Source organism: Podarcis raffonei, chromosome 7, assembly GCF_027172205.1.
Source record: "Podarcis raffonei isolate rPodRaf1 chromosome 7, rPodRaf1.pri, whole genome shotgun sequence".
Lineage (NCBI taxonomy): Eukaryota > Metazoa > Chordata > Lepidosauria > Squamata > Lacertidae > Podarcis > Podarcis raffonei.
In genome coordinates, this window is record NC_070608.1 from 13,736,591 (window position 1) to 13,760,697 (window position 24,107).

The following is a 24,107-nucleotide window of genomic DNA, read 5'->3' on the forward strand; positions in this document are numbered from 1 at the left end:
TTGCCGCGGGATGTAACCTGAAAGAACGTAACATGAAGCGGACATAACATGAGGTATGACTGTATACAGAAATACATACCCATTTATAATATACTAAGCAAAGTCAGAAGGAAGGAGAAAGCTAAAGAAGGAGAAAGCAAGAGAGAAGGAAAAGAAAGAAAGAAACTAAAGACAATAGTAGAATAAAAGGACTTCTCTCTGCAGCTACATATGGTATTCATTCTTTAGAATCCAACTATTCTATCTTTTATAAGCCAGTATTTTTTCAATCTTCAAATCCACAGTTCGTGTGTGTGAGAGAGAGAGATAGAGAAAGAGAGATCCCTTTTCGACTCTCATTCTTATAATACTGGAATTTGAAGTTGCCCCCAAACTGGCTAGCAGCAGTGTCAGGTCAGGTAAAAGATAGCACCTTTTCCCCAGCAGCCCTTGTGTGTCTCTCCTAACCCCACCCTACCGCTATCCAATAAACTTTTAGCATTTAGCTAATTTCTCCTTTAGGAAGCTATTCTCCTCCCTCGTCAGGTGAATGCGCCTCCTACAAGGCTGACATGCATTGCACTTCATGAATCACAAGGAAGATTTGTGTAGCAAGCAACCGGCACCCTCCTCCCCGCGGCCCAAATGAATCACAGCTGCAGCGTACACAAAACTTCGCCCGTCCTACGTCTCTGAAATCATGCAAAAGGAGAAATAGATGAAGGAGTCGCAACTCAACAGTGACCTGCGATTCTCACGAGAGAGAGAGAGGTCTTGCCTGAAACCCCTTCAGCATATCAAACAATGGCTTAATTGCTGCGGATCCTCAAGAGCTGTTTATATATATTTTTCAACTCTGGCTCCGGCCTGGTGGAACGCTCTGCCTCATGAGACCAGGGCCCTGCAGGATCTGATTTCTTTCCGCAGGGCCTGTAAGACAGAGTTGTTCCGCCTGGCCTTTGGCTTGGAGCCAATTTGATCCCCTCCCTCCCTCTCTTTCTTTTTTCCTTTCCTTCTCCTCCTGCGATGAGGCTACATTTTAATATTTTAATGTTTCAATATTTTAATGTTGTATTTTAATTTTGTTTTTAAGTTGTAATCATTCAACTTGTTTTTATTATTGCTTGTAAGCCGCTCTGAGCCCGGCCTTGGCTGGGGAGGGCGAGGTATAAATAAAAATTATTATCATTATTATTATTATTATATAGGAGCAAACAAATAGGCAGAACCCAACTGAGACAAGAAGGATATTAAATAATTGCCTCTTACACTGCATTCTTCCAGTGTCACCATTCCAGCCACAAGAGCGCCACTGCTAATTTCAAAATGATGCTCACCAGAAGCATTTCTGGTTTTCTAATCCCTAGGTGTGCGGCCTATCAAAAGATTAATCTTAATTTGAACTTACTGTACAGAACTTAATGTACTAGCCGTACTTTCAGAAAGAACAAACTTTACACAATATGGATCCTAAATTTACCGGGGTTCTCATGCGCAGAATACAAGAGGAGGTGGGAGGAAGGGAAATGATCCATGTGGCTTGTTTTGCTTTTGAAACACTGTCAATTATTATTTGTAATAGGCACCGGCAGTTTTGCATAAACAAAGCTGCATGGATGTAACTATTCCATTGCAGCAGTGTGCAATTGAACATGGAATTTGGTTTGGCAGTTAAGCAGACAGAGAAGCCATGCTCTTTTAAAAAATAAAAATAAAAATCAATGCACAAATCTGAGCAATATACTAAGTTTTTCCTGGTCGTGCGTGGGCAACACCTGCTGAACTCTAAGACGGGAGAGAGAATTCCACAAGAACTTTCTACATTCCTAGAAAAAGAAGCACGCAAGATCGTTAAAGGCAGCATAGAGTTGGCCAAGTTTTGCCAACTTCACTACAGATTTAAAAAGAGGATTTAAAGCATCCGCTAAACCTGGCTCTTACGCCCCCTGATTTCTGTCATGAGCTAATCCGGATTATATTGGTAAATCTGTAGCAGGAACTGGAGTAGAAAGGATCATATCTTTGGGGCGGAATTAAAGCAGCTTTATGGGCACTGCTACACGTTATAGGGAAACTTTATAGCTGCAGTTTCCTACTTCCATTTTAGCTGCCAAAAAAAAAAATCCTGGGAATTTTGGTTCAGCGAGGGTGCTCAGAGTCCCTTGTAAATGATTTCTAGAGAGCCACTGCCAGTCAGAGCACATGATGCTAGGCAAAATGAACAAATGGCCTGATATAGTACAAAGCAGATTATTGTTTCCCCAAGTTCCTATTTCAAAACTAAAGTTTCTAGGTTTCTCTGGGGGGAGAGGCTGGTTGGCATAAACAAACATCTGAGTATTGCTGCTGCCCACTTTCAAACTCTCCCATATTTGTAGAATCATAGGCGGGTTTTTCCCAATGTTACCCAGATAATAATAATTTATAAAAATAATTTATTATTTATACCCTGCCCATCTGCCTGGGCTCCCCCAGATGTTTGCACATATCTAGCAGGCACTCTTGATTGGGGCTACCGATTTCAGCTTGCTATTATCACACCGAGAACAGCTGCCATGACACGATTACAAACTGATAGCAAGTTCTACATATGGTAAACAGACGTACGCTTACAATGGATCACAGTGTTTAAACGACTACTGTCCATTCTGACTGGCAGTAGCTCCCTGAGATGGGGTTCTCCCCAGGCCCTCTTGCAGACCTATTTTAACTGGCGATGTTGGGAATTGAAGTTGTTTCCGAGCACAATTCAAAGTGTTGGTGTTGACCTTCAAAGCCCTAAACGGCCTCGGCCCAGTATACCTGAAGGAGCGTCTCCACCCCTATCGTTCTGCCTGGATGTTGAGGTCCAGCGCCAAGGGCCTTCTGGTGGTTCCCTCACTGCAAGAAGAAAAGCTACAGGGAACCAGGCAGAGGGCCTTCCTGGTAGTGGCGCCTGCCCTGTGGAACACCCTCCCACCAGATGTCAAAGAAAAGAACAACTACCAGACTTTTAGAAGACATCTGAAGGCAGCCCTGTTCAGGGAAGCTTTTAATGTTTGATGGATTACTGTATTTTAATATTTTGTTGGAAACCGCCCAGAATGGCTGGGGAAGCCCAGCCAGATGGATGAGGTATAAATAATAAATAATAATTATCATCATCATCATCATCAAGATATCCGGCAAGGCAGCGGAGATCAGTTTTCCTTCTTCTAGGTGGGCTACCTTCCTAGGTTGACAAGCCTCACCTGCCCCTTACAAACCCTACCGATAAATATTGGGGAACACTTCCAAACCACGAGAACAATTTGTCCAGGTGTGCAGTGAAATGTCATTTTTCCTCCAGGTTTTTTGTTTGCTTGTTACATACAGACAACTAAAGGCAAAACTGTTTGGTGTGATTTAAATTGAAGGAAGTCTTCTGGCACCCACCATCAGACCAGTGAGCCCACAAAGCCCCTTCTAGGTATGCTTCTGTAACTACTCAGACATGCAGGTGACCAGTGAATCGCACTCTGAGCCCCGCAAGATAATCATTTCAGCTAAATTATATAAAAACCATGTGACTCAAGACTACAAATGAAGACAGCAGCCAGAAACCCAGCCAGATGGGCGGGGTACAAATAGTAAATTGTTCTTGTTGTTATGTGCCCCTCCACCATGCGAAGCCATTGCTATTCCACTGAGCTGAAATATCCTGCCTTTTGTATCACCAACACACTGGACACACAGAGTAGGTTCTGTGGGTTGAAGGTGCCCTCTAGGTCAGAGGAAAGCATCAGCTGAGCTTACAAGTCAATGGAGACACACCAGGCCTTAAGCCATCTTTTCCGTTCAAGCCAATTCCTCCAGATAACTCTCTGGCCTCACCTGCTTGAGTCTGACTCCTACCCTCACTTACTTTGCACCAGGGTCAAAGTCCCCCACTTAAACCTGTTGCAAAGCCAGGCTTTCCTCCAAAACAGTTTGGTTTAAGGAGAGCTTAACCAATAAGTGAGGATGTTATCCAAGTCTGCCTGCTGCATCAGATCCCTGGCTGAGGCCTGGTTTCGCTTGCTCCCTTCAGACACCTGAAGCAAGCTCCCGTTCCCTGCGAACATCATTTTCCTTAAGGGTTATTGCCCACTCATCAAACTGTTTGTGTTATTTATCTTGCTGGGCTGCATAATAACCAATTTAAAACCTACTTTAGCCTCTCGCAACACAATTAAATAAGACTTTTAGAGGTTAATTATAAACCATTTCATAATAACAGCACCCTTCGGTCGTTAGGAGATGTTTAGTATTGCTTTCATCTGAGTTTTAACAGCATACGTTCACTTTACCCCCCACCAGAAGATTTAAGGTGTTTTCTGCTTTATTCCGTTTTCTAAATAGGGGCCTAAGCTCGCAAACCCATGGGGCACAGATGCACAATTAAAACATAGGCCCTTCATATTTTATTTTTAAAGTCCCTAGCGTTTCTTGGCCACTCTTCTGTGCAAGCAAGAGAGAAGAGGGAACAATGCGAAGAAGCATTTCCCAAGCCAACATCCATTCTCATCTCTTCCTAAAGACCAGTCCCTATTCCTTCAACCAGTAGTGCTTTTGTTGTTGTTTGGTCATTTAGTCGTGTTCGACTCCTCATGACCCCATGGACCAGAGCACGCCAGGCACTCCTGTCTTCCACTGCCTCCCACAGTTTGGTCAAACTCATGCTGGTAGCTTTGAGAACACTGTCCCACCATCTCGTCCGCTGTCGTCCCCTTCTCCTTGTGCCCTCCATCTTTCCCAACATCAGGGTCTTTTCCAGGGAGTCCTCTCTTCTCATGAGGTGGCCAAAGTATTGGAGCCTCAGCTTCACGATCTGTCCTTCCAGCGAGCACTCAGGGCTGATTTCCTTCAGAATGGAGAGGTTTGATCTTCTTGCAGTCCATGGGACTCCCAAGAGTCGTCTCCAGCACCATAATTCAAAAGCATCAATTCTTCAGCGATCAGCCTTCTTTATGGTCAGCTCTCACTTCCATACATCACTACTGGGAAAACCATAGCTTTAACTATATGGACCTTTGTTGGCAAAGTGATGTCCCTGCTTTTTAAGATGCTTCTTTTCTTCCAAGATGCTTTTTAAGATGCTTCTTTTCTTCCAAGAAGCAGGTGTCTTTTAATTTCATGACTGCTGTCACCATCTGCAGTGATCATGGAGGCCAAGAAAGTAAAATCTCTCACTGCCTCCATTTCTTCCCCTTCTATTTGCCAGGAGGTGATGGGACCAGTGGCCATGATCTTTGGTTTTTTTATTCTGAGCTTCAGACCATATTTTGCGCTCTCCTCTTTCACCCTCATTAAAAGGTCCTTTAATTCCTCCTCACTTTATGCCATCAAGGTTGTGTCATCTGCATATAGGAGGTTGTTGATATTTCTTCCGACAATCTTAATTCTGGCTTGGGATTCATCCAGCCCAGCCTTTCGCATGATGAATTCTGCATATAAGTTAAATAAACATGGAGACAATATACAGCCTTGTCGTACTTCTTTCCCAATTTTGAACCAATCAGTAGCTGTAGCTTCTTGTCCCACATAGAGATTTCTCAGGAGACATCTCTACTGCAAGAAAAATCAGGGGGTATAGCCATGGGACAGGATAACCCAGCATGGCTTGGCTTTTTCGGCACGGAATAGCTTCTGCTATCCAAGACCAGGGCCAGCCAAGGCGGTGCCCTCCAGATATTGCTGAACTACAAAATCCATCATCTCCAACTAGCGGCAGTGCTGGCTGTGGCCAATGGGAGTTGTAGTCCAACAACATCTGGAGGTCAGCCTGTTGGCCATGCCAACAGGATTCCACTTGGTTGTATAATGGTCCGACAATCACCTGGCTTCTCAGTCTGAGGAACCAGTCGTGGACTGGTTGGATGCAGATGAATGGTGGGTCGAACCAGCTGGGGAACCACCAAGAGAAGAAGGTTCAGAGCCCCGGAGGTAGTGGTGGGACAATGATCACAGGAAGAAGACTTGGAAGAGGAGGTGTCGGAAGCTGAAGGGGGTAACAGGGCTCCATGAGTTGGGAGAGTCTGTGACAGGAAGAAGAATCAGAGGCAGAAGAATGAAGGAGGAGATAGGGATGAGGGCGGCCAAGAGGCAGAGATGAGTCCGGCTAGTGAAGAGCCGCAGGTGTCTCCCCCTCCTGCCACGACAAGCTCCCTTCACCACTTGTCTCCCAGAACCAGAAGAGGCATGAAAAGCACACAGAAGTCAGCTTCAAACAGGCGCAGTCTCCAATTGCTTGAAAGAAGCCCTGGAGAGGAGAAGACAGATGGCTTGTGGGGAAGCAGAGACTTTAGTCTCAGCAACCTTTTTCATTTTGTATGACCTACAGGGCATGAGCCGCTATGCTCATTTAGTCCTGAAACCCAGCCAAGTCTGTGAAGATTGTGTGTGTTTGTCTAATAAAGAGTTAGCTCCAGTTCTGAACTGTGTGATTTACTGTCCCTCAGGCAAGGACAAAGCTTCTCTCAGACTCCCCATTGATTGCCTTGATGTTCCACCAGCTTCCCAAGATGCTGCCCTTATACCACGTCAAACCCTGGCTGTACTCCCAGCCCAGAGCTGTCTACTGTGTCTGGCACTCTTCAGCATCTCAGAAACACAATCTTTCCAGTCATCTGCTACCTAGACTTTTCTTTAACTGGCAACGACAATGATTGAACCTAAGATCTTCTGCATGCATGCCATGTGTTCTACCGCTAAGCTATGATCTAGGGATGGGCAATATCAGGTTTTCAACATTGTGATGAAGCAGAGTTTGGATTTGATATCCCGCTTTATCACTACCCGAAGGAGTCTCAAAGCAGCTAACATTCTCCTTTCCCTTCCTCCACCACAACAAACACTCTGTGAGGTGAGTGGGGCTGAGAGACTTCAACGAAGTGTGACTATCCCAAAGTCACCCAGCAGCTGCATGTGGAGGAGCGGGAAAGCAAACCCAGTTCCCCAGATTACGAGTCTACCGCTCTTAACCACTACACCACACTGGATCTATCACCAACTAAACATTGTGATTACCTTGGGTTACATACGTTTCAGGTTACAGACTCCACTAACCCATAAATAGTACTTCGGGTTAAGAACTTTGCTTCAGGATGAGAACAGAAATCGTGCTCTGGCAGCGCGGCAGCAGCAGGAGGCCCCATTAGCTAAACTGGTGCTTCAGGTTAAGAACAGTTTCAGGTTAAGAATGGACCTCCGGAACGAATTAAGTACTTAACCCGAGGTACCACTGTATACTAATATATCATGGGAGGCATCGGCCGACTTCGCAGTTTCTCCCACATTGTGATTTTTGCATAGCACACAGACACACGCACCAGGATCCGCGATATATTACCAGGTCTGATGAAATCATGAAACCATTATCACAACACTGACTTCAAATCGGTTTGGGACGATATATCAATATATCGCCCAGCCCTACAAGGCTCCTTTTCCAGACTGATTACAGTCAGGGCAACAGTAGCTAGGGTCCTAACCGTACACTCAAGACACCCAGTCCATGCATGAATGAGATCGAGAAAAAGAAGTTATCTATGTTGGTGTCTTCCTACCAGAGGCCAGCCAATACCCTCCAAGCCAAGGAGGCTGGGGAAATCTCCCTGTCAGGCATCTATCTCCTCCATTATGCATTATTGCTCCCAAGTAGCCTTGAAACTAATAAGACTGGATGAAGAATTACTCCCACATACTGTCACAGAAAGCCTGATTCAGATTTAACAAGGTCAAGTTTTTACCCGTGAGATGCCTTGAAAAACTAATGAGTTTGGTGAAGTACGTCCTTTATATTATCTCAGGGCACACCCGCGCCTCGTTGCAGAAGGGAATGGAGTTATAATTAAAACAAGGGCAGAGGTGTTTTTTTTAGCAACAGGGGAACGTACTCCTGAATGCAAAGCTAAGCACCTCGGCGCATTACAGACTTTATCCGTTTCCTTATTCATCTCCTCTAATCCGGCATAAACCCACATGCAGCAGAATGGTATCTGGCACAGCATCACTGGAGTCCGAAGAACGGGAAAGCCGTGGTAATATCTCTGCCACCTCCCCCATCCCCCGGGATAAAAGGTAGGGCCAGGAAAGTAAATTATGGGATGGCAGGAGGACAGCTGATGTAGTACTCATTCTCGGAAAGTTTGCATGCACGTTCATTTTGCACTTTCTGCTGTGGCATTGGTGTAATAAAGGGACAGCCAAAGAAATGCCTGGCAGATGTTGCTGGACTCCGGTTCCCATCAGCCCCAACCTGCATGGCTAATAGTCAGGGATGATGGGAGTTGTAGTCCAGCAAACACTAGTAGGGGGGAACACTACATTGGCTACCCGCCACCAACTAAATACACTCATTTTGTAAATTCAGGGTGCGGGGCAGCACCGCAGCAGCACGCTTCATCCTACTGCAGGAGCATTTGTTGACATGCGTCCATGAATGGATAGGCAAAAGTTACAGTAAAGGTAAAGGTAAAGGGACCCCTGACCATTAGGTCCAGTCATGGCCGACTCTGGGGTTGCGGCGCTCATCTCGCTTTACTGGCCGAGGGAGCCGGCGTACAGCTGGCCATGTGGCCAGCATGACTAAGCCGCTTCTGGCGAACCAGAGCAGTGCATGGAAACGCCGTTTACCTTCCCGCCGGAGTGGTACCTATTTATCTACTTGCACTTTGACGTGCTTTCGAACTGCTAGGTTGGCAGGAGCAGGGACCGAGCAATGGGAGCTCACCCCGTCGCGGGGATTCGAACCGCCGACCTTCTGATCATCAAGTCCTAGGCTCTGTGGTGTAACCCACAGCGCCACCCACCATACCAGCAAATGCACATAGTGGGCTGCTGAAACGCCACCCTCAAATGCACTATGGGAATATGTACTACTGCCCAAGGTGAAACACAAGCCTTAAGAGATAGAAATGTGGGGAGAAACATGTTATTGCACAGTAAACAGGCAGGTGCAGAAATGTGTCCCAAGAGAAGCATCACAAGAAATAACTTTTAATACCCATTTTTGTGCTGCATGCAGTTATTGTTTACTGTTCTCCCATGCTATGCATATAGGTTTACATACTCAAAATTTAAATTTAATTTTTTTTACCAGTGGGGAGCAAAATAGATGGGTAGCATTCTAAATGTTTAAAATCTTTGCATTTATGGGACTCTTGGAACTTCCACTTCCGACCATTCATCCCATCCGATGTAAGAATCTGGAAGCAGCAGCCATATGGACTACTACGTCTAATTGACCAGCTGGCCTTTTCTTAGTACAGGGCAGGAAAAGCAGGGGAATGCTTCAAGAATATGATGAATTTATCTTTTACAGCAGCAACAGGTACTAATGACTGTTTTGGACAAAACTTGAACCAGGAAGATGGAAAGTGTGCCATCGTGTGGAAGAAAAGTGAGACGACAACCCAAAAGCGACCTCATATTGAACATTTACTGAACACAGAAGCCAGGCTGGGACAGAGGTAATACTTTCCTTTGCCAGAGCCTGGCCTGTCCTTTTCTGTCAGCTACAAAGAGGAAAGAAAGCAGATCAAAACCAACAGGAAAAAAATGTGCCTCCTGCCATTTCATGCACATAAATCTAGCCCTTCCTGGCAACTCTATAAACAAAAACCTTTCCCATTGCTTTATTTTTCTGCAGAAAGTTTTGCATTTGTAAGTTCATTCCTAGCAGCAATCAAGGATTTCAGACAGAGGGTTTTCACAGCCCCTGCCTAGAAATTATGAGAATTATTACTGGGACTTTCTGCATGCAAGGTAGATGTACTGCCACCGCTAAGGTAAAGGTAAATGAACCCTGGACGGTTAAGTCCAGTCTAAGGCGACTATGGGGTTGCAGCGCTCATCTTGCTTTTCAGGCCGAGGGAGCCGGCGTTTGTCCACAGCCAGCTTTCCGGGTCATGTGGCCAGCATGACTAAACCACTTCTGGCGCAATAGGACGGAAGCCAGAGCGCACGGAAAGGCCATTTACCTTCCAGCCAGAACGGTACCTATTTATCTACTTGCACTTGTATGCTTTCAAACTGCTAGTTTGGCAGGAGCTGGGACAAAGCAACAGGAGCTCACCCCATCGCGGGGATTCAAACAGCCGACCTTTCGATCGGCAAGCCCAAAAGGCTCAACAGTTTAGACCACAGCGCCACCCACGTCCCTTGTGCCACTGAGCTACGGCTACGGCTGTTTCCCATAACAACACAAAATGGGGAGCCTAGTTTTAATGCATGAGGCAGGTTGTCTGAACTCCTCTAATAAGCTTCTGTGAGGATTTCACATAAAGGCTATTTGCGTTAATATACCGTGAGCATTCTTAGAAGGACCCATTGCTCTGCTGTGGGAATCTTTTGAGGTTGCAGAATCATTCCTCAGCCCCTCAGCACACCTGAGATGTCCTTTGTGCCAGGTGATGTCAACTATATTATTGGACCAACTGCTCCTGGGGACAGCAAGAATCAGGAGAATAATTGTTCTTCCTTTTTAAGAGGCATTTTATAACTAATAAAGATTATTATTCATAATAAGGGGCGAATGAAAATTTAGAAGTTGGTTCTCTCTCTGTTAACTGAATAGTGCTTACTAACAGGAGCACTTCAAGCAAACAATGTAGGAAGTTTATCAGGCGCTAAAATCTGGCAGGAAGAAACCCTGAATTGAATTGAATGCACATACAGGAACCAGCAGAATTCTAGCAAGCGTCAATGAAACCACAGGTAAAGGGAGGGTTCTGATTTTTCAGATGGGAAACAAGAGGCATGGAGAATATTAAGCGACTTCCCTTGAGGGTACGAAAATGAGTCACTGGCAGAACCAGAATGAGGACAAAGTCAAAAGGGACTTCAACCTGATCTGCGAGATGAGCAACAATTCAACTGTCACATTTATTCATGCAAGGATAGGTGAGAATAAGAATGCTTCTAAACAAGATTAAGAGTAAGAATAAGCCTTTTATAACTTAGCCACACAGGACAGTACAATCATACCTTGGAAGTCGAATGGAATCCATTCTGGAAGTCCGTTCAACTTCCAAAACGTTCGGAAACCAAAGCGCAGCTTTCGATTGGCTGGAGGAGCTTCCTGCAGCCAATCGGAAGCCATGGAAGCCCCGTCAGACGTTCGGGTTCCAAAGAACATTCACAAACCGAAATAGTCACTTCCGGGTTTGCGGCGTTCAGGAGCCAAAACGTATGAGTACCAAAGTGTTCAGGATCCAAGGTACAACTGTATTCACAGATTTCTGGACTTTTTAAAATGGATTTTGCTATATAATAGAACCATTGTTTACCAGAAACCTAGCCTCCCCCTTCCCGTTGTCTAGTACTGCCACGAAGAACAGTTTAGAAGCTCCCTTTGGGTTTTTTTTTATTAGCCACAACTTGCTGTATTGTGCAAACCCAACTAACCCTTGTTAGTCTTAACTATGGTTTCGTTAAAACAAGTTAATCTCAGACCACGGTTTACTAACCACATTTTAAGGTTTGGATGCAATGCTGGACAGGGGTTAAATTGAAAACGGAAGCGAAAGTTTCCTATCTCCTCCCTGCAACCGCACTGAGGAGAGGGGACACATGACCCCCCAAGGAAAGATTAGGGTCTTCATTCCCGTCATAATAAACCTTAATTGATTATATGATGTTTGCACACAGCCAAAATCTCCACTCAAAGAAACAGAAATCTTCATAAGGAGAAGACCTTAAAGCAAATTAGGGCCCAAATCACCAGTCCCATTCCCTTCTAGTTAATTTTACCTTTGTACAGCAGGCTTGTTGCTTCACACAGTAGTAGTAGTAGTAGTAGTAGTAGTAGTAGTAATAATAATAATAATAATAATAATAATAATAATTTATTTATACCCCGCCCATCTGGCTGGGTCTCCCCAGCCACTCTGGGCGGCTTCCAACTGAATATTAAAATGCAGTAGTCTGTTAAACATTAAAAGCTTCCCTAAACAGGGCTGCATTCAGATATCTTCTAGAAGTCTGGTAGTTGTTCTTCTCTTTGACATCTGGTGGGAGGGTGTTTCACAGGGTGGGTGCCACTACTGAGAAGGCCCTCTGCCTGGTTCTCTGTAGCTTCACTTCTCGCAGCGAGGGAACCGCCAGAAGGCCCTCGGCACTGGACCTCAGTGTCCAGGCAGAATGATGGGGGTGGAGACGCTCCTTCAGGTATACTGAACCGAGGCTGTTGTGACACAAATCCCTCTCCAGTCTACACCCAAGCAAGCTAGAAGCAGTAATAAGAGATCAAGGACACATTCGAGCCAAGCAAAAACACTCAAGGGTTGTTCACAGGGCAGCTGGTGAGAAATGTGGCCTGAAGAGAGTCCCAAGAATTCAGCTTCCCCATCCCTGGGCATAGATCAATGAGACATGGGAGATTCACAACGGAATCGCAGAGTTGGAAGGGACCACGTGGGTCATCTAGTCCAACCCCCTGCACCACAGGAGTCTTTTGCCCAACGTGGGACTTGAACCCACAACCCTGAGCTTAAGAGTCTCGCACTCTGCCGACTGAGCTGAGTCTCTTGATGTTTTAATTCTAAATGAAAAGAAGAAGCAGAGTCCCTGATTTAGACTGGGGATGAGTTTCACGCACGCACGCCACTGTGCTAAACAGCTCTCTAAAGCTGCCACAAGATCTACAGCAGAAGAGATGCAGAGGCTGTTTCATTTTCCATAACTAAAGCTAGTTTCAGATCTCTCGCCATACATTTGTCCTCTGCCTTCCTGAGGAAGTATACCTGCTCAGAGGCAATATACCTCTACATACCAAATGTCAGAGACAAACAAGATGGACAGGGGGTCAATATGCTGCCCTGCATATAATAAGCTTGCCAGCTGGCCACTGTTTAGCGAGAAAGAGGTTCATGAATAACCATAGTTTAGAGATCCCGGGCCCTATGGAAGTCAGACTATCCTCCACCAGGGCCAGGGCCTTTTCAGTGATGGCTCCGACCTGGTGGAATGCTCTGTCCCATGAGACCAGGGCCCTGCAGGATTTAACCTCCTTCCGTCGGGCCTGTAAGACAAAGCTATTCCACCTGGCCTTTAATTTGTATTCAGCCTGATCTTTTATTTCCCTTCTCTTCCCTGCCCCTCCCCTTTTATGAAGATCACCTGCTCTGAGACCCCACAGCTAATTCTCCCCTGGCCTCCTCGCTGGCCCAAGCAGGACCAATTCAGCCAGCTAGCCCTGGGGATTATCTAATACTTTTTTCCCTTAAATTGATTTCTGAATTTTGAATTTTATTGTTATTCATATTTTTAATACTGTATTTTATGCTGCTTTTACAATTAAGTGTTTTAAATTTGTTGTTAGCCGCCCTGAGCCTAGTTTTTGAGCCGGGAAGGGTGGGGTATAAATAAAAAAAAATTATTGTTATTATTAAGTTGCCCCGCCAGTAGAAGCCAGTGCAAGGAGTTCTGATCGTTGTGGACAACCCTGGGAGCATAGAACGGAAGGCAGCAAACAAATTTAATACAGTGGTACCTCGGGTTACAGACACTTCAGGTTACACACTCCGCTAACCCAGAAATAGTGCTTCTGGTTAAGAACTTTGCTACAGGATAAGAACAGAAATCGGGCGCAGCGGCAACAGCAGGAGGCCCCATTAGCTAAAGTGGTGCTTCAGGTTAAGAACAGTTTCAGGTTAAGTACGGACCTCCGGAACAAATTAAGTACTTAACCTGAGGTACAACTGTAAATGACAATAATAATTGTGCAGCAGGGCTTCCGCAACTCCTCTTTCTTCATGCGCCACCCACAAATCTGCTCTGGGGGGTCGGGACACCCCCAAGAACAGCACACCGGGGACAGGGGACGGGCAGCAATCTTTCCAACAAGCAGAAACACTTGTGCAGACGGAACAATTTTCAAAGCACAACATTGTTTTCCTCCCTTTGGGTCTATGCAGTAGGCATCAACATTTGCATAGACTGCTGCAGTTAAAAATACCGGATCATGGCTGGGGTGGGGTGGGGAGAGAGAGACCCTGGTATGGCCCCCCCTTTCTGGAAGGATTTACACAAAGGGCAGTGACTAACACGGGGAGGGCTACAAAGGCGTAATATTTATATAAAGGAATCTCTCTGACTCCAGACCGAACATACACGTCAGCTGTGTTTTCTTTTTTTAATTAATTTGTTCCAGCTGGTTCGGCTTCTTAAATCTTGCTGACTGTCTTCCTCTTGGAAACTGGGGTGGTGGCAGGGTGGGTCGTTGCTATTAATTAGTCATTTTCACACAAAGTAAATATATTATTTGTGTGTGTGTGTGTGTGTGTGTGTGTGTGTGTGTGTGTAAGTAATATATATACAAACACAACACAGAGATACAGAGAGACACACAAAGAGCGTAGTTGACTCAAAGCAATGAGTGCAACAACACGGTTTTTGACATTCCCCCTCACGCTATTATTAACAGAAGCATTTTCTTTTATTTCAATAGGCTTTTCACGTGTTATTCTGTGGCTTGTTTTTTTTAAAAAAAATATTTTGTTAATGGCTGCCGGTTCTGATTGAATCATTTTTTAATCACTGCGGCTTAATCGATTTATTTTTGTAAATTACTGTATTATTTATCTTACAGACGTGGACTGCTTTGAATTCTCTATGATCAGAAGGGTGCGAACTATCTTAAATAGTAATCCGCAACAGCAACACACACTCCCCCAAAAAATGAGCAATGAAAGGGGTTTATTTAATACAAAGGGGGGGGGAGTTGTGCGACATATTTGCCACGGAAATAAACAAACGTTTTTCGTGACACACAACTTTAATCCTTGCTAAGTATCTAAACCACTGAGCCTAGGGCTTGTTGATCATAAGGTTGGCAGTTTGAATCCCCACGACGGGGTGAGCTCCCATTGCTCGGTCCCAGCTCCTGCACACCTAGTAGTTTGAAAGCATATCGAAGTGCAAGTAGATAAATAGGTACCGCTCCGGCGGGAAGGTAAACAGCATTTCCGTGTGCTGCTCTGGTTTCGCCAGAAGTGGATTAAGTCATGCTGGCCACATGACCTGGAAAAACTGTCTGCAGACAAACGTTGGCTCCCTCGGCCAGTAACTCGAGATGAGCGCCGCAACCCCAGAGTCATTGGAGACCGGACCTAATGGTCAGGGGTACCTTTACGTTTAAGGCCTCTATGTAAATGTTGTCGGATCCTGGCTGATCCTTCTGCTACAACAGACTCTCTTTCCAAATTGACTGAATCAGCACCTTGCAGCTTAAAGTGTGAATCACTCACACTACAAACAAACAAACAAACAAACAAACAAACGTTTAAGTTTAAATTCATTTTCAAATGGGTTGTTAAATTCGTTTTCAAATGGGTTGTTATTAATACAACTGCCACAGTGGACCTCCTCTGCAGGAACAACTCTGGCTCAGGCTGGGATCCTAAATACTGTACCACTTTACTGGGGAGTAAGCCAATGGATACAGTGGGACTTACTGCCAATTGTCCACAATATTTTATGAATCCTGAGCCACTCTCCCAGCTGAGACTCAATTGCACTTGTTTTTAACTGTTTTTTGCCAATACCTTTAACATTTTACTTCGTATTGTTTCGTAAACTGCTTAAAGGCTTTCTCGCAATCAAGCGGTAGATGATTTTTTAAAAAACAAAACTTAATAATGTTCCTTATGGGAAAAAGGAAAACAAAGCAGACTGCGGTATTAACATATTTAGGGTGATGCTCTAGTCATGGAAATAAATCCTGTTAGACTCAGTAGAACTTCCTTCCGAGTCTAGGATTGTAAATGTGTGAGGCTTGCGGCCCTAAACAACCAAAACTTTTTACTTTATTTGGGGTGGGGGAAGTTTAAAATGGGGCTAGTAGGTTCGTTTTAATTCTCTGGCGTCTAATTGTAACAGGGTCTGAAACAGAAAATATGAAAGGCTCTGTTACTAACAGTAAATAGTGGAGTTGCTTGCTTAAAAATAAAATTTGCTCACACTTCGTATAGCTAAATGAAAAACGAAGGCTTTATAATATGGAAATGCATTTGAATTTAAACTGGTTGATTAATCAATTAAGAAGCAGGCAGCACGTCAGTTCAACTACTAACTTGGGCACACAGTTCTAAAATAAAATGCTTAAATCCAGTGCTTTGCCCCGCCCCCCGCTAGAAAAATAGGTGCCCATAACTGCCTTGAGTACCCCCTAAAAAAAAGGACTGCTTAAATTTATAAATTTCAAAGTGACTTGGATTCTTTCATGTCCATGGAGATTAACTTTGGCAGGGGCTCCCTCTAGTGCTCTACCATAATATATCACTTCCATTTTATTTGTTGTTGTTTAGTCATGTCCGACTCTTCGTGACCCCCTGGACCAGAGCACGCCAGGCACTTCTGTCTTCCACTGCCTCCCACAGTTTGGTCAAACTCATGTTAGTAGCTTCGAGAAAACTGTCCAACCATCTCGTCCTCTGTAACCTCTCCTTGTGCCCTCCATCTTTCCCAACATCAGGGTCTTTTCCAGGGAGTCTTCTCTTGAGGTGGCCAAAGTATTGGAGCCTCAGCTTCACGATCTGTCCTTCCAGTGAGCACTCAGGGCTGATTTCCTTAAGAATGGATAGGTTTGCTCTTCTTGCAGTCCATGGGACTCCCAAGAGTCTCCTCCAGCACCATGTTTCAAAAGCATCAATTCTTTGGCGATCAGCCTTCTTTATGGTCCAGCTCTCACTTCCATACATCACTACTGGGAAAACCATAGCTTTAACTATACGGACCTTTGTTGGCAAGGTGATGTCTCTGCTTTTTAAGATGCTGTCTAGGCTTGTCATTGCTTTTCTCCCAAGAAGCAGGCGTCTTTTAATTTCGTGACTGCTGTCACCATCTGCAGTGATCATGGAGCCCAAGAAAGTAAAATCTCTCACTGCCTCCATTTCTTCCCCTTCTATTTGCCAGGAGGTGATTGGACCAGTGGCCATGATCTTCTTTTTTTGATGTTGAGCTTCAGACCTTATTTTGCGCTCTCCTCTTTCACCCTCATTAAAAGGTTCTTTAATTCCTCCTCACTTTCTGCCATCATATTGTGTCATCTGCATATCTGAGGTTGTTGATATTTCTTCCAGCAATCTTAATTCCGGCTAGGGATTCATCCAGCCCTTTCTTTACCTCCTCTCAAAACGCACAGAAACACTTACAGTAATTTTAAAGAAAAAAGAATATCTGCCCCACAGCTTCTTTACCTTGCCTCGAAATGTACAGAAACTTTTATTAGACTCTTATTAATTTGGTTGACCAAATTAATGGAGTACGCAGAGATGGACAAGTTGACTGGGCAGATAAGAGATCAAACAAAACAAAAATTTAAAGAAGATTGGAACATAGTCAAACAATATTTAAAAGACTATCACGGGGAAATTGAAATTTTGACTGGTTTAGAATAACTTTTGTAAGAAAAAAATACTAAAATATAGTGGAAAAACAGGAAAACAAACTCATAGACGTGCTAAGAGAGGCATTCAAATAAGTAAAACATAGGACCCAAGTAAGAAGGGGAGGGAAGTCAAGTATAAAAGGAATGTGAATGAATGTCCGAAAGAATGTTCGAAAACCAGAACACTCACTTCCGGTTTTCGATCATTCAGGAGCCAGAATGTTTGACTCACAAGGCGTTTGGGAGCCGAAGTACAACTGTCCTTGATTCTGACCAACCTCTGTGACTTTTCAGCAGTCGGACTCATCTCTGCCTCTTGGCCTCCCTCCTCCCACTCTCCTGCTTCAGCTTCTGCCTCTGATTCCAGACTTCTCTCTGCCACATACTCTCCCCGCTCACGAAGCCCTGTGACCTCTTCAACTTCCGACACCTCCTCTTCCCCATCTTCTACCTCTGACCATCGCCGTCCCACCACCAATGCCCAGGCTCCGAGTCTTCTTCCCTTGGGGTCTCCCCAGCTGGTTCCTCCCACCATTTCTCCCCGTCCAACCAGACCACAGCATAAGCCAAGCACAAGTCTTTATCAGAGTTAAAGGGCACGTTTCAGCCAGGCAAAAATGCTCAAGGAAGTGTTAGGATCGTCCTACTCACGTGTAGGACCCTGGCAGAGACACACACCTGATGGGCATGTTCTCTCCCTCCTGGTCTGTCGTTCGGGAGCTTCAAAAGTTTTCTCCAGCCCAAACATCACAGCAACTGATACCAAGGGGCAGTGGGACGCTAAGGAACAACAGAGTGTTCGCAGTTTGTGTAACAGAACTCAGTAGCACAGCATTTTGGCTAATCTACTTTATTTACATATAATACACTCAGAGCATTCTGACTTAGCTCCTTCCTCTTTCTGATCAAACAGCAAAGACAAAGAAACAAAGGACAATAGTCCCACAGCATGGAACACAGTAAGATAAACATCCTGTCTCCGTCACTTCCCACACTGTGGAATGAAAACATACACCATCATGTGATAGAAAACAATCCCATGACTGCAAACACAGAGCAAGAATCCTAACAGGAAGATGTGAATCAAAGTCCGTGGCCGGGGGAAAGGCTTGGAGGCCTGCATTCGGGCCCAATTTGAGATTGGGCTACCCTACGAGTTTCCCACAAGCATAATATCCCTCTCCTGCTGTTGTTCCCCAAGAACTCTGACCCTGGGGTTAACATCCAGCCAACTCGACCAACGCCCATTGATGGCATTGCCCTCCATGAATTTATCTAAACCCCTCTCGCAAAACCACCCTTGGTTTGTGCGGCAATCAAACTGTCCCAGTACAATGCATATTAGGGAAACTGTGTACACTGGTACCTTGGTTCTCAAACGCCTCTATGCTTGAACAACTTGGAACCCAAACACTGCAAACCCAGAAGTAACTGTTCCAGTCTGCAAACTTTTTTTGGAAGCAGAATGTGCTCCGTAAGAGTGTTACACTTCCGATTTGAGTGCCACGCTTCCATTTTGAGTGTTATGCTGAGGTCTGTCAGTTTTTGCTATTTATTTTGAGTTTTTGTTTTTGCGGGTCTTTTAGTTTTGTTTTTGTGACTGTGTGGAACCCAGTTCAGCTACTGATGGATTGATTGTGTGACTGCAGTACATTGTTTATTGCTTTCATTTTATGGATCATTGGTCTTGTTAGTAAAATTCATGTTAAATGCTGTTTTAAGGGTTGTTTTTAAAAGTCTGGAACCGATTCATCCATTTTGCATTACTTTCTATGGGAAAGTGCACCTTGGTTTTGGAACAGACTTCCGGAACAGATTATGTTTGAGAACCAAGATACCACTGAAGGATGTTTTCATGCCCTGGCAAACCCTCCCTGGGCAGGTCCCCAAAACCTCCATAGACAGTCTCCCCTATCCATCTGGGGGTCCACCGACAGCTAGTCAAAAGCACACAAGCCTAATCTGAACACACAGTGTCAGTCAGTTCTGTGCACCCAGCATTCTGACTTTTCAATGCAAGTGGGCATCTTTCTACACAATGACTAACCCTTAGAAGCTTAAATACCCATGCCCAGTGAGAAACAGTTATTTTGAACATAGAAACACCAGGGAGAGCTACATCAGAACGAAGGCGGGGCAATATATTGATATATCATCCAAAACCAGTTTGAAGTCCTTATGGCGATTATCGGTTTCATAATTTTTTCACCTGGCAATATATCATGAATCATGGTGTGTGTTTGGGCTGGGCGATATATTGTCGAAAACCGATCTGAAGTCCATATCACGATATTGCTTTCATAATTTTTGACTTGGCAATATATCACAAATCATGCTGCATGTGTGCTATGCAAAAACCGCAATGTGGGGAAAACTGTGACGCCAACCAATGCCTCTACAAAGCTGCATCCTTTTATCAGACATCATGATATATTGTGATGTTTAGCTGGTGGTGTATAGCGCAATGTTGAAAACCCAGTATCGCCCAGCCTTAATCAGAACTGAATTTGCATTTTGCAGCACAAAAGAAACCACATTTCTGATCACATTTATGTCTGGTTCTGATTTGTCATTCAAAATGCAATTCACAATGGAGGGGGGAGAATTTACGTGTCAAGAGGGAACACTACGACGTCTTTGAAATGCACTTTAACAAAGCTAAACAGCTACTGCTGTTTGGAAGCACTGAACGTTTATCCAGGGCCCCATTTGCATTCTAACACTCAACTAAAGCTTTATAATCATAGAATCTTCGAGTTGGAAGGGACCCAAGGGTCATCTAGTCCAACCCACCACAATGCAGGAATCTCAGCTAAAGCATCCATGACAAATGGCCATCCAACCTCTGCTTTAAAACCTCCAAGGAAGGTGATTCCCCACCTCCCAAGGGAGTCTGTTCCACTGCTGAACAGCTCTTAGTGTCAGAAAGGTTTTTCAAATGTTTAGTGAAAGTGCTGGAGGTGAAATAGTTAAACAGGTTACCCAATCAGAACCCAGGGGGTGGAGTCAGAGGGACTATAAAACCAGCTCTGGGAGGGGCGAAGGGGGGAGTTCGTTGGGAGGTTGGTTGGAGTGGGAGTGAATTGGGATAGAGTCTGTGGGTAGGTTGAATTAGTGTAGCGAAATAGGCTGAGTCAGGAATAGTTAGGAAGACAAGTAAATATCTGAGAGGTGGTTTAGTGAGTGAGAGCAGGTAGCGGAAGTTATAGGTCTGGATAGGCACCCCATGATTGTAATTGACCAATACCGTTTATGAAACCACACGCTTGTTAAACTGTAATAAATAAACAGAAGTTTATGTTCCAATTTAACCCTGACTGGACTCGGTATTGTACTAGGTAGGGCCTGGGTGGTGGCAGCAATAAATAAAGTGCTGGCACAAGGATCAATAGACAGTGAAATGTCCGGGGACCCTGTGTGATCGCCACATTCCTTTCCTGCAACTTGAAGCCACTGGTCCGAGTCCGACCTTCCAGCGGAGAAGAAAACAAGCTTGCCCATCTTCCCTATGATATTTGAAGATGGCTTTCTTATCTCCTCTCAGTCTCCTCTTTTCCAGGCTAAACAGCTCCTTCAACCGCTCCTCATAAGGCTTAGTTTCCAGACCTTTGACCATCTTGGTCGCCCTCCTGTGCACATGTTATAGATTGTCAACATCCTTCTTAAATTGTGGTGCCCAGAATTGGACACAGTATTCCAGATTTAGTCTGACCAAGGTGGAATATAATAATAATACTAATAATTTTGTTATTTATACCCCGCCCACCTGGCTGGGTTTCTTCTTTAAAGAAAATAAGGCAACAGCACAAATAATAGCCACTCCAAAAACACAAAACAAACCCACAACTCACTTTTACTTTCCACAAGGTCCAGAGCAACTGTTGTAGCAATGTCCATTCCGGTACTTATGTTGGACTGGCAGGTTTTCAGAGATGAAAGGCAGGCATCCACAGCGCTGTAGGAGACCACAGAGCGCCCAGACATCGTGGAAGTGTTTCCTGAAAAAATGTAACGCATGTTTTTACATTTCTGACACTGTGCCACTGTGCAAAGCACATTCATGCACACATTTTCCTGTCTCTCGGAAGGCAGGGGTGCCTAGTCAATCTCATTGATATTTGGTCTAATTTGAGACAAACAAACTCTCATCTCATCCGCAACACAAAGAAACCTCTCCCTTTCGCCATCTTTCCTATTTGTCAGTTGAAAATCCCTGTTCACAACAATACGCCGTGCAGAACTGTATAGAATAGCCCGCAACCTTGAATACCTATCCGTATTCCGCAAATTAAAAAATAATAATTTTATACCATAATCCTCAATATTTGAAGTTTAGGGGTGAAATGGCTTCTTAAACCAAGGTTGCAGTTGCCAAAACGCTATGGCTAATTGCCATTTTGTGGCAAGAGGATTCTCAAATCGTATTTTTCATGGACTGAAAAATAAAAATTTCGTTGATCTGGCTAGTTCAGACGACAACCTTGAGCTAGGTTAAAATCTGAAAACCTAAAGAAGCAATCTTGATCTGTGGACAGTCCACATAAATATTGGCCTATTCTGACCTCTTTTTCTTAAGGAGGCTGATTTCACCTCTTTTTCTTAACTGTGCTCAGGCTGCACAGTTCTAAAAATCATTTGGGGTGTGTGTGTGTGTGTGTGTGTGTGTGTGTATATATATATATATATATATATATATAAACATAAATTTCTACAGTGCTGATTACACGCAGTTAGAAGTATTGTAAAAAGGCCAGCTTCCCCAATAAATACATAAAAGGAGAATCTCTGTAAAGCAAAAACAGCAACAAAACAAAACCACCCTAGATTTAATCCTGCCTTCAGGGCCTAAACTCAGAACTGTGATTCCAAGGGTCTAGAATCCAAGCAGCAAAGCAGCAACAAACATGAGCACATGGAAACTTGTGGGAAAGTCGTGGTTTATAAAGCAGGCTGACAAAACAACAAATAAATTCCTCCCTGCCCTCCAGCCCCTTCAAACTACCACCCACAACTTGTTGCCACGCATTTAGGTTCTATAGGGGGAAGAGGGCCAAGAAGACTCCCGAAGGCCAGCCTGCGCTCCCACGGCTTCTCCGCCTCCCGGGCAGAACTGCTGGACTGCAAGCTCCTCGGGGCAGGGAACTTAATAATAATAATAATAACGTTTATTATTATTTATACCCCGCCCACCTTGCTGGATTTACCCAGCCACTTGAAGCATATTCCTTTCTCCTCCTATGAAGAGACTGCATCCTAACGTTTTAATGTTGTATCTTAATCTTTTAAATTGTATTTTAATCAACTTGTTTTTATTATTGGTTGTTAGCTGCCCTGTGCCCGGTCTTGGCTGGGGTATAAATAAAATTATTATTATTATTATATCTAAGAATAAAATATTATATGCTAGCATCATCGCAATAAAAATAATAGAACAAAAATTGCACTGCGCAAAAGCACCTCTGCCCTCTTGGAAGTTCCCACCCCTCTCTCTTTATACTTAAAAATAATAATAAATGTCTTTATACCTTATTTAAACAGTTTTAAAAGACAGCGACTACAAATGACTGGAGATACACACCCACTCCGCTCCCTTGACTCTCTCCTCCCTCTTAGTTCCTGAGAAAGAGGAGGCGGGCAGAATGCATCCTCCGCCCACTTTTTTTTTTCCTTTTCCTTTTTTGCAGTTGCTTTGCGGAGATCCCTATTTTCTATTCTTATTTTTTTCTTAATTGATTCTTATTTTTGCATCCCTCGGCCGACCCCCCGCTTGCCTGGCGCATGTATCCCCGGGGTTGTGGGTGTGGGGAGAGGTGGGGCAGCGGCGGGAAACGCGCGTCTCATCATCAGCCGGCGCCTGTTCACATGACCCGGGAAACCCTCATGTGATGCGAGGCGGGGAGGAAGGCTCAGCCCAGCGCTTTGCAGCACCGACGGCGTTTGGCAGCTGCAAGCTCCTTCCCTTGCCCCCTCGCGGTTCCGGGATCCTGATTCTCTCTCCCTTTCCGCCCCAGGGGCTGGTCGACCCGGGTCGTTGCTGCTGCTTGCGAAAGACCTGCTGGGCTCTGCAAAATAACGGGGCTGCAGAAGAAGAAGAGCCCTTTGCAAAGATCCCAGCTGCAAGCCGAGTAAGTGCAGGGGGCCCTGGGGGTAAACAATGTTTTTTTGCGTGGGGGGGGGGTTAACGAGGCTCTAATTCTAGGGGTGCTGCCCCCGCGACGACTCTCACTTTCTGCTGCAAAAGCTCCCGTGTTTGGAACAGGAAACCCGGGGGCAGTTTCTCCCAAAAGCATTGCTGTCCCGTGCAAATGCAGGCTTTGCAAAATTCTCCCCTTCCAAACACAAACTAGGTTATAGAATCATGGAATAGGTGGTATGGCTGTTCTGCCTTTTTATAAAATGCATGCAGTGTTAGGAGAGGCCTGGTTAAAGAGGAACGTTTTTGCCCAGCGCCTAAAGATAATTATTACAGTGGTGCCTCTAGTTACGTACTTAATTCGTTCCGGAGGTCTGTTCTTAACCTGAAATTGTTCTTAACCTGAAGCACCACTTTAGCTAATGGGGCTTCCTGCTGCTGCCACCGCACCACCAGAACACGATTTCTGTTCTCATCTTGAAGCAAAGTTCTTAACCCAAGGTACTTTTTCTGGGTTAGCAGAGTCTGTAACCTGAAGTGTATGTAACCCGAGATAAAGGTAAAGGGACACCTGACCATTAGGTCCAGTTGTGACCAACTCTGGGG

General features: G+C 44.7%; 2 protein-coding genes across 4 annotated transcripts in view; one reads left to right on the forward strand and one right to left on the reverse strand.

Moving 5' to 3' along the window:
* NSMCE2 (NSE2 (MMS21) homolog, SMC5-SMC6 complex SUMO ligase) overlaps positions 1-23,211 on the reverse strand; it is a 206,518-nt gene extending 183,307 nt beyond the window's left edge. The window contains exons 1-2 of one of the 3 annotated variants that reach the window (XM_053395323.1): positions 23,129-23,211; positions 21,220-21,366 (exon numbers count right to left, since the gene is read on the reverse strand). In XM_053395323.1, the coding sequence (XP_053251298.1) occupies positions 21,220-21,352 (133 nt within the window). In that variant the 5' untranslated portion in view covers positions 21,353-21,366; positions 23,129-23,211. The other 2 variants (XM_053395321.1, XM_053395322.1) reach the window with 2 other exon arrangements.
* Positions 23,212-23,309: 98 nt separating this feature from the next.
* WASHC5 (WASH complex subunit 5) overlaps positions 23,310-24,107 on the forward strand; it is a 40,907-nt gene continuing 40,109 nt past the window's right edge. Inside the window, exon 1 of the mRNA XM_053395316.1 lies at positions 23,310-23,493. The gene's annotated coding sequence lies outside the window, so the exon portion shown is untranslated. The remainder of the gene's footprint in view (positions 23,494-24,107) is intronic.